The following is a 19,184-nucleotide window of genomic DNA, read 5'->3' on the forward strand; positions in this document are numbered from 1 at the left end:
ATGGTGGAAAAGGAAGACTCAGGGATTACTGACCTGTACAAAAGTTTGGATGGTGGCATTATTTACTGAAATTGGGAAGACAGAGGAAAAAAAGAAGACTTTGAAGACATGGGCAGAATCAAGGAATTTCATTTTGGTAATTATTGGCATAAAATGGCATTTCATATTATAGAAATGGATAGCAAATCATCCACTTTCTAGGCCTAGAGGAGTTCAGTAATACTTACGTGTTGGGTAGCACTGGAAGAGTCTACAAAGGAGACCAAGAAAGAGCAGCAGAGAAGTAAGTGAAAACCAGCAAAGTTTGGTATCACAATGCTACTGAGAGGTAACTTATCCATTGGATTTATTTAGCAATGAAGAGGTCAGTTAGTATCCTTGGTGGAAAGTTTCACTGGAGTAGTGGGGATGAAAACCAGTTTGGAGTAGATTGAAGAAAGGATGGAAAATGTTTAGACCGTGCATATATAGAAATCGGGAAAATTCCTTTGTCTGGCTGCCCCTGACTAAACTTTGGAAATTCTTACTAACATATGGCAGCTCCAAAGAGGTACTCAGCCATGTGACATTGGTGTTTGTTGGCTTTTAGGGGACTATACTCCTGTGAAAGCTGCTTATTGTAGTTCACATTCATTCCACACTTATTTATATTATTATTTATTCTCTACCTCTAGATAAAGATTGAACTAAAGCATGCCCAACAGAAGTTATTAGACAGTACAAAGATGTGCTCTTCACTCATGGCAGAGTGCAAGCATTGTCAGCAGAAAATCAAGGAACTGGAGTTGGAAGTACTGAAACAGACTCAGAGCATTAAATCACAGAACAACCTACAGGAAAAGCTGGCTCAGGAGAAATCTAAAGTTGCTGATGCAGAGGAAAAGGTAATTATCCTCATGCTTAATAAATAGCATACACTGAATACACTACTGAAATCTTATTTCCCTGAGGATTTTAAGAAATAAATATGATGCAGACTTGACAGAATTTTAATTTTTTAAAAACTCTCCCATGTTTTCTTCTGTTTTGGTTTCACCTGTTCCTACAATCTCAGTAATTTTTGTGTATTTATAAAATCTTCATGGACTTAAAAAGGTAAGCTTTATTAAAGCTATAACATGAACTTAAAGAACTGACTGAGCCCATATAACTTGTTTTATACTTTCACATTTGAGAAGACTTATTATTCTCTCATTTGGATTGGCTGTTAATGTAAATTTTGTTTTAATTTTGTTTTTTTCATCGACAATTGTACATGTTCATGGGGTGCATAGTATATTTCAATACATATAATGTATAGTGATCAGATCAGGATAATTGTCATATTCATCACATCAAACATATTTTGTAATTTTGTAGGGGGATTTCTGTTGTGAAATGAACCATTTTGAAATATTGCCCCTTCATTTTAGACTGCCCAACACTAGGTGGCAGTAGTATGTAACAGTTGTATGTTTTGATGTGCAAGTTTGAGAATTAAATTGGATTAAAAAATAATTTCGGCCGGGCGTGGTGGCTCAAGCCTGTAATCCCAGCACTTTGGGAGGCCGAGGCAGGCGGATCACCAGGTTAAGAGATCGAGACCATCCTGACCAACATGGTGAAACCTCGTCTTTACTAAAAATACAAAAATTAGCTGGGTGTGGTGGCATGTGCCTGTAGTCCCAGCTACTCGGGAGGCTGAGGCAGAATTGCTTGAACCCGGGAGGCGGAGGTTGCAGTGAGCCGAGATTGTGCCACTGCACTCCAGCCTGGCGCCTAGCAACAGAGCAAGACTCTGTCTCAAAAAATAAAATTTAAAAAATAATAATTTCATCAGACCATACAATATGAAGCAAATATCAAAAAATCTATGACAGTAATCTGAATTAAACTAAAAAATCTAATGTTGAGTTAAAGAAACCAGAACAAAAGCGTTCATACTATATAATTCTATGTATATAAATTTCAAGAATAGATAAAACTAAGCTATGGAGATAAGATAGTAATTATTCTTATGACAGGTATTGACTGAGGGGGGCACGAGGGAATCCTCTGTGGTGCTGCAAGTATTCTGTATCTTGATCTGAGAAGTAGTTATACAAGTCACATTTCATTGAGTGCACTTAAGATATGTATGTTATTCACCATATGTATATGTGGATGTTACTTTACCATATGGATATTATTCCATTAAAAAGCAATTGGTAAAATTGGTAAAGATTGGCAAGATTTTAAAACTTAGACAATACTAACTATTGGTGAGGATTTGGTGCAAGAAGACCACATATATATTGACTTCATTTGGAAGAGATAATTAGTATAAATGTTTTAAAGATGTGTGCATCATACATCTTAACACTTCTAGGTATAAGAAAATCTCTTATACTGCATGTGCGTATCAGAAGACAGGAATACAGTCATGTTCATAGTATCATTGTTCTGAATAGCAGAAAACTAGAAACAACCCAAATGTCCCCGACACAAGATCAAAAAAATAAATTGTATATTTATACAGTAGTATTACTAGTAAGCCGAGCTCTTTCCCTCACTTTGTATCAGTGGCAAAGAAAGGGCATTCAGGCTACTCTGCCTATGGGGTAGCCCTGTTCTGTCTATGTAGCAGCCATATCCCTATAATTAACTTATTAAAAAAAAAAAAAGGAGACAGCGAAAGAGTCAGAGAAAGGAGGGAAGGAGGGAGGAAGGAAGGAAGGAAAGAAAGAAGGAAGGAGAAAAGAGAAAAAATGGCAAGGCAGACAGGCAGGCAGGAGGGAAGGAAGGAAGGGAGGGAGGGAGGGAACAAAGGAAGGAAGGAAAAAGAAAAGAGAAAGAATGGTCAGGTGCAGTGGCTCATGCCTGTAATCCCAGCACTTTGGGAGGCCAAGGCGGGTGGATCACCTGAGATCAGGAGTTTGAGACCAGCCTGGACAAAATGGTTAAATTATACATTTTACTAATAATATAAAAATAATACTAATAATGCAAAATAATACAAAAATTAGCCAGGTGTGGTGGTATGTACCTTTAATCCCAGCAGCTTGGGAGGCTGTGGCAGGAGAAGCACTTGAACCCTGGAAGCAGAGGTTGTAGTGAGCTGAGATTGTGCTATTGCACTCTAGTCTAAGTGACAAGTGTGAAACTCTGTTGGAAGGGAGGGAGGGAGGGAGGGAGGGAAGGAGGGAAGGAAGGAAGGAAGAAAGAAAGAAAGGAAGGAAGGAGAGAGTAAAGAAAAGAAAAAGAAAAGGAAGGAGGGAGGGAGGAAAGGAGGGAAGGAAGAAAGGAAGGAAGGAGAAAAGAAAAGGAAAGAAAGAAAAAGGAAGGAAGGAAGATAGGTTGGTTTTACTCACTGGCCAGGAATGGAATAGGATAGGCTCCTTCTCCCTGAACAAGAGAAGGCATAGGGTTTTTAAGGACTGGGTGCAGGGTGGAAGAGGAATGTTAGCATGTGCAGGGTGGGACTGCAGATGCACAGGCTCAGTGTATAAACACACACCTTCATACAACATGTACACAAACTAGTGGAGATTTTCTTTTAGAGGAGGGAATTTGAGCATTATAATGATATGTTAATGACTTAAAGGCAACTAGAGGTCCTCCATTTGCTCTAATTTGCAAGGTCCTATCTTCCTCTTGTATCTCATTAGGGGTCAATATATTCTGGTACCATTACAGACTGTCAGTTTCTTTAAGCAATTATGCCTTTACATAAAGGGACTAAAGAAAAACAGTAAGAAAAAGAACTTTCCCAGTTATTTCATCAGGGCTGCCCTGGTAACAATAGCATGCAACAATGAAAATGAGTGAACTATAGGTACATATTGTAGTTCAATACAATAAATTTTTTAAAGTCACCAAAAATACAGTATGATTCCATAGATTTTAAAAAGTCAAAGTTGTGCAAAATAAAAACTATTAGCATGGTGATTCGTACCTGTAATCCCAGCACTCTGGCAGGATGAGGTGGGAGGATCTTGACCAGCCCAAAGTTCAAGACCAGCCTGAGCAACATAGTGAGAACCTATCTCTACAAAAATAAATAAGTTAGCTGGGCATAGTAGTGTGTGCCTGTAGTACCAGCTACTCTGGAGGCTAAGGCAGGTGATCACCTGGGCGATATAGTAAGACCCTGTCTCAAAAAACAAAACAAAACAAAAAAACCTATCATATATATATATATATATATATAGAGAGAGAGAGAGAGAGAGAGAGAGAGAGAGAGAAATTATTAAAAATAAAAAGCAAGGATATGATTAACATAAAATTCAGGATATTGGTTTTCTCTGGTGGGGAGGGAAGAGGGATAATCAAAGAGGGTCACAGAGGGGCTTCAAAAGTATTGGAAATGTTCCCTTTCTTAAATTGTTCAAAAGTTTAGCATGTATCCTTGACAGAGAAGCCAATGAGGTGGTGCTTTTGTCTGTGGAATTAGTACTGCATTCCTTAAGTAAGAAGTCTCCCAATCTGCAACCAACAGAATCGGAAAAAATTTTTGCAGTTTACCCATCTGACAAAGGGCTGATATCCAGAATTTACAAAGAACTCAAACAGATTTACAGGAAAAAAACAAGCTCATTCAAAAGTGGGCAAAGGATATGAACAGACACTTTACAAAAGAAGACATACATGAGGCCAACAAACATATGAAAAAATGCTCATCATCACTGGTCATTAGAGAGATGCAAATCAAAACCACATTGAGATACCATCTCACGCCAGTTAGAATGGCGATCATTAAAAAATCTGGAGACAGATGCTGGAGAGGATGTGGAGAATTAGGAACACTTTTACACTGTTGGTGGGAGTGTAAATTAGTTCAACCATTGTGGAAGACAGTGTGGCGATTCCTCAAGGACCTAGAAATAGAAATTCCATTTGACCCAGCAATCCCACTACTGGGTATATATCCAAAGGTCTATAAGTCGTTCTACTATAAGGACATATGCACACGAATGTTCATTGCAGCACTGTTTACAATAGCAAAGACCTGGAATCAACCCAAATGCCCATCGATGATAGATGGACAGGGAAAATATGGCACATATAAACCATGGAATATTATATAGCAATCAAAAACGATGAGTTTGTGTCCTTTGTAGAGACATGGATGAACCTGGAGAACATCATTCTCAGCAAACTGACACAAGAACAGAAAATGAAATACCGCATGTTCTCACTCATAGGCGGGTGTTGAACAAGGAGAGCAGATGGACACAGGGAGGGGAGCATCACACACTGGGGTCTGTTGGTGGGAACAGGGGAGGAACAGCAGTGGGTGGGGAGTTGGGGAGAGATAGCATGGGGAGAAATGCCAGATATAGGTGAAGGGGAGGAAGGCATCAAATCACACTGCCACGTGTGTACCTATGCAACAATCTTGCATGTTCTTCACATGTACCCCAAAACCTAAAATGCAATTTAAAAAAAAGAAAAAAAGAAAAGAAAAAAATAGGATCTTAAAAAAAAAAAGAAGTCTCCCTAGACAGAACTAAGTAGAACAGTGCCAGGGAACTAGAGCTGGCCTCAAATGGCTGGCTGCCTACTGCCTTTGCCCTTGAATCATTCTGAATCTTCACCTCTCTCATGCTGTGTGGACTATGCAGAGACCTAGGCACCAGGGCTTGGGACTGATGCAGAAATCCCCCTCTCTTAGAAAGCGGGTGCCACCCACTGGCATTCACTGAATGTTCATGGGACATGTGATGCCAAGCCATTGTAAAGGATTCCTTGTTGGGTCAGGAATGCATTAGAGGGATAACAGCTACCCTGCTGAAAATCTATTCATTCAACAAATATTTATTGAGCACCTACTATGTACCTGGCACAATTTAAGGTGACACAAGGGTTTATAAAAATAACTAAAAAGACATTTAAAGGAAATTAACAAAAATGTAATGGTTTTTTGCTGCTACATGAAAAAGACAAGAAAAAATGTTCTTAAATGACACTTTAAATCTAGCCTATAAACTCTAAAATATAACTATCTATCTCTCTTTCAAATTCACAAATCATATTTTTATTTTTCCCAGAGCATTAAAGAACCTATTATTGATGCTAAGCAATATGCTAATAGGTGCTTGGTTTATAAGCGGCTTCTACTTTGTTTTGTGGTGTTATTCGTGAATCTAGCCACACTGTGAAGAAGCTAAGTGCACTCACGCTGTGCTGTTGGAAGCATAAATTGGTCTAATACCTGTGGAGGCAGTTTGGCATTATCTATCCAACAAACAAATACTCATAACCTTTGTCCTAGTAAATCCAAACCTCATAATTTAATCTACAGACATTGTTTGTAATAGTATTGTTTATAACAGAAAAAGTTTGGAATCAGCTTAAATGTTCACCAGTAGGGCACTGGTGAAATAAGTTATGGTATATCCTTACAGTGGAGTGGTATGCAACTATAAAAGAGAAGACAACTCAATATGTGCATACAATATGGAAAAATGACCAAATGCTTATTGCTATAAAAAAGCAAGGTGCCTAATTACATATAGTATAGTATGTCATCATTTGTATAAAATTTATATGTATGTGGGATAATTATATGTGTTTATATATGCATAAATAAATCTCTGAAAGGGTACACAAGAAATTAAAAACCACAGTCATCTATTTGGTGGAGGAAAATTTGGAGGACATAGAACAGGGATGGGAAGGAGACTTTTCACTATATAGCTCCTTTTTTTTTTTTTTTTTTTGAGACAGGGTCTCACTCTGTCACCAAGGCTGGAGTGCAGTGGCACAATCATAGCTCACTGTAGCCTCAGCTTCCCTGGGCTCAGTTGATTCCTCTCACCTCAGATTCCTGCGTAGCTGGGACTATAGGCACTCACCACCATGCCCAGCTAATTTTTATATTTTTTTGTAGGGATAGGGTTTCACCATGTTGCCCAGGCTGGTCTTGAATGCCTGAGACTCAAGTGATCCACCCAGCTCAGCTTCCCACAGGTCTGCGATTACAGGCATGAGCCACTATGTCTGGCCTGTAGTTTCTTTTATACACACATATTGAATTATATGAATGAGTTACATACTGCAAAATTAAACAATTTATTTTAAAATTAAATCTAGCTACTCTCTTTACTTCAGGTCAGATTAATACGTTAGCACTGCTATGTTTGCTATTTGTATGTTCTTCTGCTAATTTGAAAAAAGTCACACTCTTCTTAATGCTTTACTTGTAAACTTTTTTCCTTCCAAGATTTTGGACCTGCAGCAGAAATTAGAACATGCTCATAAAGTCTGTCTCACAGACACTTGTATTTCAGAGAAGCAGCAGCTAGAGGAAAAGATAAAAGAAGCAACAGAAAATGAAGCTAAAGTAAAGCAACAATATCAAGAAGAACAACAGAAGGGGTAAGAGGAGCACAGATCTCAGTTTCCTGTGGGTTTAGCCATGATTGAGTTAATCAGCAGTATCAATTTACTCTAACAAACTGTCAGAGAGTATTTCTGTTCTGTCCCCACTGAAGTGAACTCAACCACACAATTCCTGATGTATTACACCTATCACACTGTATTCTAATTATTTATTTTCTTGTTTGTTTGTTTTATTTTGTTGTTGTTTTGTGGTGTTGTTGTTTTTGAGATGGAGTCTTGCTCTGTTGCCCAGGCTGGAGTACAGTGGTGCGATCTCAGCTCACTGTAACATCTGCCTCCCAGGTTCAAGCAATTCTCCTGCCTCAGCCTCCTGAGTAGCTGGGATTACAGGCACGCACCATATGCCTGGCTAATTTTTTGTAGTTTTTTAGGATAGACAGGGTTTCACCACGGTGGCCCGGCTGGTCTCAAACTCCTGACCTTGTGATCTGCCCACCTCGGCCTCCCAAAGTGCTAGGATTACAGGTGTGAGCCACTGAGCCTGGCGTCTAATTATTTTCTAGTTTACCTTTGGCACTAAAATGTGAGATTCTTAAAGGCAGAGATTATTTCTTCTGGTTCCGGGACACACCTAATGTAACAGTAAATATTCTTAACTGACTTGGCTATGAAACACTCTGGAATTTGCTCTGACATGTAGGCTGACAAACTTTAGACTACAATGAAGTTGATGTGTTATACAAAGAGACTTCAGAAAGTTTGTGGAAAAATTGAATTGAAAGACAAAATAAAAAAATATGTTGGCCTGATGCAGAGTAATCCCAGCACTTTGGGATGCTGAGGTAGGAGGAAAAAAAAATTATCCAGGCATGACGGTACAGTCCTGTAGTCCTAGCTACTCAAGAGGCTGAGGCAAGAGATCACTTGAGCCCAGGAGTTTGAGGCTACAGTGAACCGTGATTGCAACACTGCACTCCAGCCTGGGTGGCAGAATGAGACCCTGTCAAAAAAAAAAAAAAAAAACGCTTTCTCAACCTAAGCTCCATCAAAGTCCAGGCACTTTTGTAAGTGAGGATGCAAGCCATTTAGTCCATTCCTAAAGAACTGAGTGAGAATCCTGAGAATTTAACAATGTCATTGCAGTCTTTTGCACATTATTAAGCAAAGAGAAATGAGTGCCTTTTAAATATTTTTTAAGATTGGGAAACAAAAAAAAGTCAGAAGGAGCCAAATCAGGACTGTAAGGTGGATGCCTAATAATTTCCCATCAAAACTCTTGGAAAGTTGTTCATTTGATGAGAAGAATGAGCAGGAGCATTGTCACGGTAGAGAAGGACTCTGGTGAAGCTTTCCTAGGCATTTTTTAAAAATAAAGCTTTGGTTACTTTTCTCAAAACACTCTCATAATAAACATGTTATCATTTGGCCTTCTAGAAAGTCAATAAGCAAAATCCTTTGAGCATCACAAAAAACTGTTGGCATGACCTCTGCTCTTGACTCATCCACTTTTGCTGCGATTGGACCACTTCCTCCTCTTAGCAGCTGTTTCTTTGATTGTGCTTTGTCTTCAGTATCATTGGTAAAGCCATGTTTCTTCTCCTGTTATAATTCTTCAAAGAAATGCTTCATCCCACTAGTTTAAAATTCCCACTGAGAGCTTTGCTCCTGTCTGTAGCTAACCTGAATGCAACAGTTTTGGCACCTATCAAGTGGAAAATTTGCTAAACTCTATCTGTCTGAATTGTGGTAAGTTGAATCAATTGAGATGTCTATGATGTTGGCTATTGTTTTGCTGCTGATCATCAGTCTTCTTCAATTAGGGCACAAAAAAAGATTAATTTTTTTCCTTGTAAATTGATGTGGATGGTCTGGCACTGTGGGCTTCATCTTCAACATCATCTCATCTCTTCTTTTTTTTTTTTTTTTTTGAGATGGAGTCTTGCTCTGTCGCCAGGCTGGAGTGCAGTGGCACAATCTCGGCTCACTGCAACCTCTGCCTCCTGGGTTCAAGCAATTCTTCCACCTCAGCCTCCCGAGTAGCTGGGACCACAGGCACGTGCCACCATACCCGGCTATTTTTTGTATTTTTAGTAGAGACGGGGTTTCACCATGTTGACCAGGATGGTCTCGATCTCTTGACCTCGTGATCCACCCGCCTCGGCCTCCCAAAGTGCTGGGATTACAGGCATGAGCCACCGTGCCGGGCCTCATCTCATCTCTTCTTAAAATGACTTATCCATTTGTAAACTGCTGATTTCTTGGGGGTATTGTCTCTTTAAACTTTTCATTAAATGACTTCACCATTCTTCCACCTTAATTTCATCATATATTTAATGTTTGTTCTTGCTTCAGTTTTAGCAGAATTCATGTTTCTCTGATAGTAGCTCTTTTCAAACTGATACCTTATCCTTAGTGCCTCAAACTGAATCGTCTTCAGACATGTTATGACAGGTCAGTACAAATTTATTTTGGTGCAAAAACTTTTAAAATCCACGCATAGTTTTTTCATAATATTCATTTTCCATTAACTTTTTGAAGACCCCTCATATTTATAAGCTGATTTGCTTCAAAACAGTTACAGGTACTTAATATGTGTCTTAACCATCCACAAACTGCCACCAATTAAGAGCTGTCATATATTTGTTTTCTAAAATGATGATGATGATGATGATGATTCTTACTTAAAGCATCTCCTTGGATGCCCTAAACTTCAGTAACTGATGCTTTGCTTCTTATTCATGTACTACTGAGAGTGGTTGACATATGTTTTTTTCTTTATTTTTAATTGATACATAATTATACATATTTACAAGATACATATAGTATTTTTATACATATATACAATGTATAATGATCAAATAACAGTATTTGGGATAGCCATCACATCAAACATTTATCATTTCTTTGTGTTGGGAACATTTCAAAGCTTCTCTTTAAGTGCTTTTGAAATATACAATAAATTATTGTTAACTATAGTCATCCTACTGTGTTACACTAAAACATATTCCTTTTATCCAACTGTATGTGTGTATCCATTAACCAACCTCTCTTCATTTCACTGCTTCCCAGCCTCTGGTAACTGTCATTCTACTCTCTACTTCCATGAGATCAACTTTTTTTATTCCCATATATGAGTGAAAACATGCAATATTTGCTTTCTGTGCTTGGCTTATCTCGCTTAACATAAGAACTTCCAGTTCTATCCATGTTGCTACATGCCATGACAGGATTTCATTCTTTTTTATGGCTGAATAATATTCCATTGTGATCCATGCATACTTTAAGAAAAAATATGGTTTTAGCCAATAAAAAGATGTGCTGGTGTTCACATATACTCTGTAGCTCAGAAACTTATGTTCAGCTCTTGTTAAAAACTCTAGCGTAAGGCACTCAATAGATAATAAATACTTATTGAATGAATGAATGTTTGATTAAGTGAATGAATTAATTTATGTATAAATAAACAATGAATTCACTCAGTGAGCTGCTGCAGAAAAATACTTGTCTCAACTGCCACTTCTAGCAGGATGGCAGACTATCCTCCTTATCTCTAAAGTGGGAATTGTAATGCCAGTCCTGTATATCTTCTGTGAAGATTTGCTAAGAAAAAATATGTATGCACTATTTAACTAAGTGTAGGAAAATAAAATATACAGGGAAATTCTCCCACCAAAAGAGACTCTATAATTTATGTTGTTTCATAATCTGGAAGAAAGTGACCCTGATTTAGATAGTTAGATTGTAATCTGCTTTTTCACTTAAAATATTATGATCTGTTTATCTGACATTACATTTTTTCTAGAATATTATTTTAATGATATGTCACAATTTATTTAGTAAATCCTTTATTGTTAAACATTTAGATTTTTCCCAGTTTCTTCGGTGACATATATCCTGACATAAGCACTTCTGTCAGGAAATAGAACCCGTTGAATCTGTATTTAAGAACAGCCTCATTACAGGGATTTGGTCTTATGCAATTGTGGGAGCTGGTTCTGCAGTCTGCATGACTGTCATCTTTGCATCTTATGCTAGAGATTGAGGTCTGCAGGGCAACCAATGAGGAAGTGAAGATGAATGTAAAGTGGGAGAGCAACAACAAGGTGGAAACCATGAGGATGGACAGGAACCCATGTCAGTTCTTGCTGCCTCTAACCTGAGAAAGAGTAGGTATCCTACAGGAGAAACTGGCACCCTTCATCTAGCCCAGGTGATGGGAAAGGTGAAGGAGGATTCAAGGGAAGGTGAAGCAGTTGTAGGCCTTGCTGTCGTGTCATGCCAAAGTGAGCAGCAGATATCTGGCAGTGTTCATAAGCTATAAAAGTGCCTACTCCAACTCTTCACCTGTAAAAACCAAAATGTTTCAATTCTGTTCTCTAAATCTTGCACAAATATATCTCCTGTGGCCCACTATAACCAGAAACTTACATGGAAGGAATTCTGGGAAACTAGGCAAGTCAAAATGTTACAAAGCCACTCTATTAAAAATGTACTTTTTGACTGGGTGAGGCGGCTTATGCCTGTAATACCAGCCCTTTGGAAGGCCAAGGCGGGCAGATCACTTGAGGTTGGGAGTCGAGACCAGCCTGACCAACCTGGAGAAACCCTGTCTCTACTAAAAATACAAAATTAGCCAAGCGTGGTGGCACATGCCTGTAATCCCAGCTACTCAGGAGGCTGAGGCAGGCGAATCGCTTGAACCCGGGAGGCGGAGGTTGCAGTGAGCCAAGATCATGCCATTGCACTCCAGCCTGGACAACAAGAGTGAAACTCAGTCTCAAAAAAAAATAGTTTTTAAACTATAATTTTATTTAATTTAAATTAGGCCTGGTACCAGTGGCTCACATCTGTAATCCCAGCACTTTGGGAGGCCAAGGCAGGCAGATCACTTGAGATCAGGAGTTTGACACTAGCCTGGCCAACATGATGAAACCTCATTTCCACTAAAAATACAAAAGTTAGCCAAGCATGAGGGCAGACACATGTAATCCCAGCTGCTCAAGAGGCTGAGGCAGGAGAATTGCTTAAACCCAGGAGGCAGAGGTTGCAGTAAGCCAAGATCACACCCCTGCACTCTAACCTGGATGACAGAGCAGGCAAAACAGGCGAGACTCCATCTCAAAAAAAGAAAAAAAAAGTGTTATTGTTATTGTAATATTTGCTGTTATTGTTGTTAATATTGTCGTCATTACCATCATAATCTTCTTCAGTAAGGTGAAAAAAGTTCATTTGGCCAGAATAAAATATTTAGAGACAAGGAAAGTGGCAAGAAATTGAGGCTGGAAAGGTAAGCTAGACCTAGGTCACGTAGAACTTAACAGACCATACCGAGTTTGGACCTGTTCATGAAGATATTGCTCTGTGGTTTTCCTGTCACATAATATCTGTATCTGGTTTTGGTATTAGGGTAATGTTTGTCTCAAAAAATTGCTTAGGAAGTGTCCCCTCTACTTCAATTTTTTTGTTGGAAGAGATTGCAGAGAATTGGTATCATTTCTTTCTTAATGTTTGGTAGAATTCACCAGTGAAATCATCTGGGCCTAGTGCTTTATTTTCTGGAATCAATTAATTACTGATTCAATTTCTTTAACAGATATAGGCCGACTTAGATTATCTATTTATGTCTTTCAAGGAATCAGTACATATAATGTAAGTTATCCTATTTGTAGACAGAGTTGTTCCTAATATTCCTTTATTATCATTTTAATGTCCATGGGATTAGTAGTGGTGGCCCCTCTTTCATTTTTGATAGTATGTTTTAAATAATGTCTTATTTATAAAATAGAGATGGGGCTTTGCCGAGTTGCCCAGGGTGGTCTCAAGTTCCTGGGTTCAAGTAATACTTCTGCCTCAGCCTCCCAAAGTGCTGGGATTATAGATGTACCATTGCACCTGGTCCCATTTTTTATATTATTAATGTTTGTCTTCTCCATTTATTACTTAGCCTGGCTAGAGGTTTATCTGTTTTATTCATCTTTTCCAAGAACGAACTTTTGGTTGCATTTTTTTTCTCTATTGTTTTCCTGTTTTCAATCCCATTGATTAATACTCTCATTTTTATTATTTCTTTGCTTCTGCTTGCTTTAGGCTGATAATGTTCTTCTTTCTCTCATTTCCTAAGGTGGAAGCTTAGATTATTGATTTTAATTTTTCTCCCTTTATAATATATGCATGTAATACTACAAGTTTTCTGCGTTGTTGTAGCCTATAAATTTTGTAAGTTGTATTTCATTTTCATTTAGTTCAAAATATTTTTAATTTATTGAGACCTCCTCTTTGACTCATGTATTATTTAGAAGTGTTTTGTTTATCCCAAATATTTAGAATTTCTCATCTCTCTTTTGCTAATTGATTTATGGTTTCATAATATCAGTTTAAACAGTTGTATGACATTCTGTTACATAGATATATCATACTTTATGTAATACTTATATCTTTCAGACTTTTTTGCTATTATAAAGCTATAATAAATATCTATATACATAAGATTTTGCAACTGCAATGAAGTATGATGAAGTGTGGTAAGTGTTATACTAAAGGAGGTTTAGGTTGCCATGATAGCACATAACATGGATACCTATGAAGTGAGGGAGCTTAGGAAAGACTCCTCAAAGAAACTGATTTAAGCTGAGAATGAAGTAGTTGGTATCAGGAAGCTAAATAGAGAATAGTGTGGAGGACGACTTTGAGGAAGTGAAACAGTTCATTGGTTGAAAGAAAATGAGGTTAGGGACAATGATGAGAAAATGAGATGAGGAAGGTGATGTAGGCCTAGCTCATGCAGAACCTTAGTTTTTTTGTTGTTGTTGTTTGTTTTTTTTTTTTTTAGAGAGACAGGGATCTTGCTCTGTCCCCCAAGCTATAATACAGTGGCAGAATCATGACTCACTGCAGCCCTGAATTCTTGGGCTCAGATGATCCTCCTGCCTTCACTTCCTGAGTAGCTAGGACTATAGCCATGCCCAACATGCCCAGCTAATTAAAAAAAAAAATTTACAGATAGGATCTCTCTATGTTGCTCAAGTTGTTCTAGAACTCCTGGCCTCAGGTGATCCTCCAGCCTCAGCCTCCAAAAGTGTTAGGAGGTGTGAGCCATAGTGCCACAGCTCCTCATGAGTCACAGTGCCCAGCTCTCATGAGCCACAGTGCCCAGCTCTCATGCAGAATCTATCAAGCCATTGTGAATAGTTTGGAATTTACCTTAAGAGTAATGGAGTTCCTGAATCAAAGAACAGAAAAAGTATATATAAAAATAAGAGTATATATAAAAATAAGTATATATAAAAATATAAAGAGCCACAAAAGGATTTTAAGCCGAGGAAGTTATATCATTAGTCTGCAATTTAGAAGGAACACTCTGACTACTAAAAGAGGCTCAGGCTACAGAAAGTACAGGGAATCTTATCAGTACAACAATTTCTTAATTTTGTTCATTGGCAGACCTGATTTTCAAACTCTCTGTCAATTAACTTCTAACATATTCATGAGTTGCTCTTTTAATTTTGACTTCCTGCTTTTCTTTTTTTCTTTTTGTAGAGATGGGGTCTCACTCTGTCACCCAGGCTGCAGTGCAGTGGTGCAATCATAGCTCGCTGCAGCCTTGACCTCCCAGGCTCAAGCACTTCTCCCATCTCAGCCTCCCAAGTAGCTGGGACTACAGGCACATGCCACCATGCCTGTCTAATTTTTTAAAAGTTTTTTATAGAGATGAGTTCTCACTATGTTGATCAGGCTGCTCCTGAACTTTTGGGCTCAAACAATCCTCCCACCTTGGCCTTCCAAAGTGCTGGGATTATAGGTGTGAGCCACCATGCCCAGCCAACTTTCTGCTTTTCAATTCTAGTTTTCAGTCTCAAATTTTACTGCCGATAACTCAAATGTTTTTAGTTTCAGTGGATCAAAACTTCTCTTTTAGTTCAAAGGCTTATCTTTTAGTCTGGAAATTGAGAATGGAACAAAAAAAAAGTAGACTATAATAGAAGGTATACAGTGAATTAGATGAAGGAGAGATGATAGAGAGGATACTGGTATAGAGGTGGATGTGAATGGTAGAAAATTAGCTATAGCAGTCTGCACTTACATCCAAGATGCATAAGGAGAAGAACTAGAGGTGAAGAGATGTGAGCCCATGTCTCAAATATAATCATCCTCCAATACCTATTGATTTCTCAGAATACTGAAGTTAGAGAAAGCAAACTTATTTGTCTAATGCCCGTATTTTACTGCCCTAGCATGCAGGTAAGACTTTTGCCCGCCAGTACCAGTTCATTATTGTCATCATAGTCTTTATGATGAATCTCCCAAGTCCGGAGAACCTTGGTCTGAAATCCTCAGAAAACTCTTTCCACAAACTGTAATCTATTACTGGAACACCTGAGATTTGGTCTAGGTCCCATTGCTCAGTGCACAGAAAGTAAATTACTGAGACAGTGAGTTTTGTCAGGTAAGAAGGCTTTTTTAGGGTGCCACAGTTGAGGAGAATGGGAGATCAGTCTCAAATCTATCTCCCTGACCAATTTGTGGGGTTATAACAGGGAAGAAATGTAAAACAGGAATTAGTGAGGGATATGGAACCCATCATGAGGAATGAGGCATCTGCATGCTATGATCTGGTGAATTTTAGTTTCTTGCCTGAGCATCAGTCTCTTGAAGGAAGAACTCAGATATAAATTTAAAGTTTTAAGACTGAGAGGGTACATTTCTACATTTGTTCAAAAAACTGTAAATGTAATGCCTATGGGACAGTAGGGCTGGGTTCATAATGAGACTGAAAGAGCAAAGTGCTAATGGCCCTTGTAGGGGTGGAGGGAAATTTCCCATCCCCTTCTAAAAGTTTCCTGAAAAGTCACCTGACAAAAGGCAGATTAATAGGAGAAAAAGCAAACACAATTTTGTTAACGTGGGCTGGGGAAAATCAAGTGTGATGACCCAATATCCGACTGTGTTACAGAAGCTTATATACCTGTTTCCAGGGAGAGGGAGACGGGGAATGTAGACAATTCCAAGGGGCAGTAACTCATTCAGGAGAATGAAGGGACCCTGGAGACAGAAATTAATGCATAAATTATTCTCCTTGGAATTTGAATTAGTTTAAGAGACAGCCATTATCTTGTGAAAAGGTCTGTGGAGGTGTTGTTACATTCCTCAATCTTCTTTTCTGAAGATAGATAAATAATGAGATTTCAGGGAGAGGATGGGAAGTAATTGTTCTCCTTGGTAAGTCCAGTCTTCATGCCGATTAGAGAAAAGCCTCTTCTAGCATCTGTTGATCTCTAAGGGCCTTTCATTCAAACTATTTAGTATACCAGGGTACCGTATTTGGGGTAAAATTCTCTGAGTTCCTTTACCCTCTTTTGGAAAATGGTAAATTCATAAAATGCAGGCTCATTTATGATTCATTTAGAGCAGTGTTAATGTGTGCTAATTAGTATCAATAGTGCTTGTAACTAACATTTTCCTGAACCCAGAAGATAAAGGGCTAAGCTAGTAAACTAGTAAGGAAGAAAGAATATGGGATTCAGGATTCAAGCCCTACCTCTACCCTATCTTAACTGTTCTCTGTACCACAAAGTCCTTATCTCTGAAATAAGAACAATTACTTTTTCCTCATAGGAAAGCTTCTATCACAAAAGAGGTTCCCTGTGTGTGTCCCTTTAGCTTATAGACACGTACCCTACTTCATTGAACCAAAAAAAAAAAAAAAAAAAACCCTTTTGATGCCATACAATTTTTAGGGCTAGTTTTATTTACAATTCATAGTGTGATTTAATGTACATTAATTGCCCTTAGGAAACTCCTATATCAGAATGTAGATGAGTTACACAGGCAAGTGAGAACCTTAAAAGATAAAGAAAATCTCCTGGAAATGACCTGTTCTCAGCAACAAGCCAGAATTCAGCAACAAGAGGCCCTACTTTCACAACTGGAAAATGAGAAAAGAAAATATGCTGAGGTAAGAAAGTAAATAGACATGCTTCTCCCTTTTCCTATTCCCATAGACCTGAGTAATAGCTAGCTCTTATTGAGTCCCTACCACTTTACTAAACTTCGTTGTTTAGTCAGGGGTCAGTCAGGAGAGTAGAATCTACTCTAGGTATTTCAAACAAGAAGAGATTTAACACAGGGAGTAAGAGCTTACAAAACAGCTTGAAGGGACCAGGGGAGAGAAGAGTCAGAAAAGACTGCTGCTGGCTTTCAATAAATCCAGAAGTTCAGAAATCACAGAGAAGCCACCTCGTGCAGCATCAAAGTGGAGAATTTGCAGGAACTCTCCTGAAGCTCCTGTCTCATCTGTTGTCTGCCCTTTTATCCATCTGCTAGTGCTAGAGAACTGTTGGGGGGTAAAAAACAAACAAACCTGTTTCTTCTTTCTATACTCATACCACTCTTAATACTTCACTTCTGATATAGTTTGGATGATTCTCCTCTCCAAGTCTCATGCTGGAATGTAATCCCCACATTGGAGGTGGGGCTTGGGGGAGGTGTTTTCATCATGGGGATGGGTCCCTCATAAATGGCGCAGTTCTGATAATGAGTTATTGCATGATCATGATGTTTAAAGTGTGTGGTACCGCTCCACTCTCTCTTGCTCCAACTCACCATGTGACATGTCTGCTCCCATTTCACCTACCACCATTATTGTTAGCTTCCTGAGGCCCTCACCAGAAGCTGAGCAGATGCTGATACCATGCTTCGTGTATAGTCTGCATACCTGTAAGCCAATTAAACCTCTTTCCTTTATAAATCACCCAGTCTTAGGTATTTCTTTATAGCAGTGCAAGAACGGCTTGACACAGAAAATTGTTACTGAGGAGTGAGGCATTGCTATAAAGATACCTGAAAATGTGGAAGCAACTTTGGAACTGGGTACCAGGCAGAGAATGGAAGAGTTTGGAGGGCTCAGAAGAAGACAGGACCAGGAGCAGTGGCCCTCAACTGTAATCCCAGCGCTTAAGAGGCCGAGGCAGGAGGATTGCTTGAGACCAGGAGTTTGAGACCAGCCTGGGCAATAGTGAGACCTTGTCTCTACAAAAAAATTAAAAATTAGCCAGGCATGGTAGCATGGACCTGCAGTACCAGCTACCCAGGAGGCTGAGGTGGGAAGGTCACTTGAGCTGGGAGGTCAAGGTTGCAGTGAGCCATGATCATGCCACTACACTACAGCCTGGATGGCACAGCAAGACCCTGTCTCAAAAAAAAAAAAAAAAAAAAATGAAAGTTTGGAACTTCCTTAGAGACTGGTTAAATGGTTGTGACCAAAATACTGATAGAAATATGGACGGTGAAGGCTAGCCTAGTAAAGTCTCAGTTGGAAATGAGAAAATTATTGGGAACTGGAATAAATGTCACTCATGTTACACCCTTGCAAAGAACTCCTGCATTGTGTTCATGTACCAAGGATCTGTGGAAGTTTGAACTTAAGAGTGGTAATTTAGGGTCTCTGGCAGAAGAAATTTCTAAGTAGGAAGGCATTCAAGATGTGGCCTGACTCCTTGTAACAACCTATGATCAGATATGGGAGGAGCAAAGGAATGACTTAAAGTTGGAACTTACATTCAAAACGGAAGTGGAGCATAAAAGTTCAGCAAATTTGCAGCCTGGCCACGTGGCACAGAAAGAATCCCAGCAGGGTATGGAGCAACTACTTGCTAGAGAAACTAGCATGACTAAAAGGGAGCCAAGTTCTTATATTCAAGACCATGGGAAAAAGGCCTAAAAGGCAACCTCAGAATTGTTGGAGACAGCCCCTATCATCACAGGCTCACAGGCCTAGGAGGAAAGAATGGTTTAGGGGGCCAGGCACTGGGTATCACTGTCCTACTTAGCCTCAGGACACTGCTCACTGGATCCTGGCTACTACAGCTCCAGCTGTGGCTCAAAGG

The 19,184-nt window shown here is 39.0% G+C and overlaps 1 protein-coding gene across 1 annotated transcript in view; it reads left to right on the plus strand.

The window, feature by feature from the left end:
• The window catches only part of CCDC30 (coiled-coil domain containing 30), a 186,539-nt gene that overhangs the window by 105,110 nt on the left and 62,245 nt on the right, over nt 1–19,184 (plus strand). The window contains 3 exon segments of the mRNA XM_078331431.1: nt 675–884; nt 7,184–7,338; nt 17,092–17,254. Of these exon segments, the coding sequence (XP_078187557.1) occupies nt 675–884; nt 7,184–7,338; nt 17,092–17,254 (528 nt within the window).

Source organism: Callithrix jacchus, chromosome 7 (genome assembly GCF_049354715.1).
Source record: "Callithrix jacchus isolate 240 chromosome 7, calJac240_pri, whole genome shotgun sequence".
Taxonomy (NCBI): domain Eukaryota; kingdom Metazoa; phylum Chordata; class Mammalia; order Primates; family Cebidae; genus Callithrix; species Callithrix jacchus.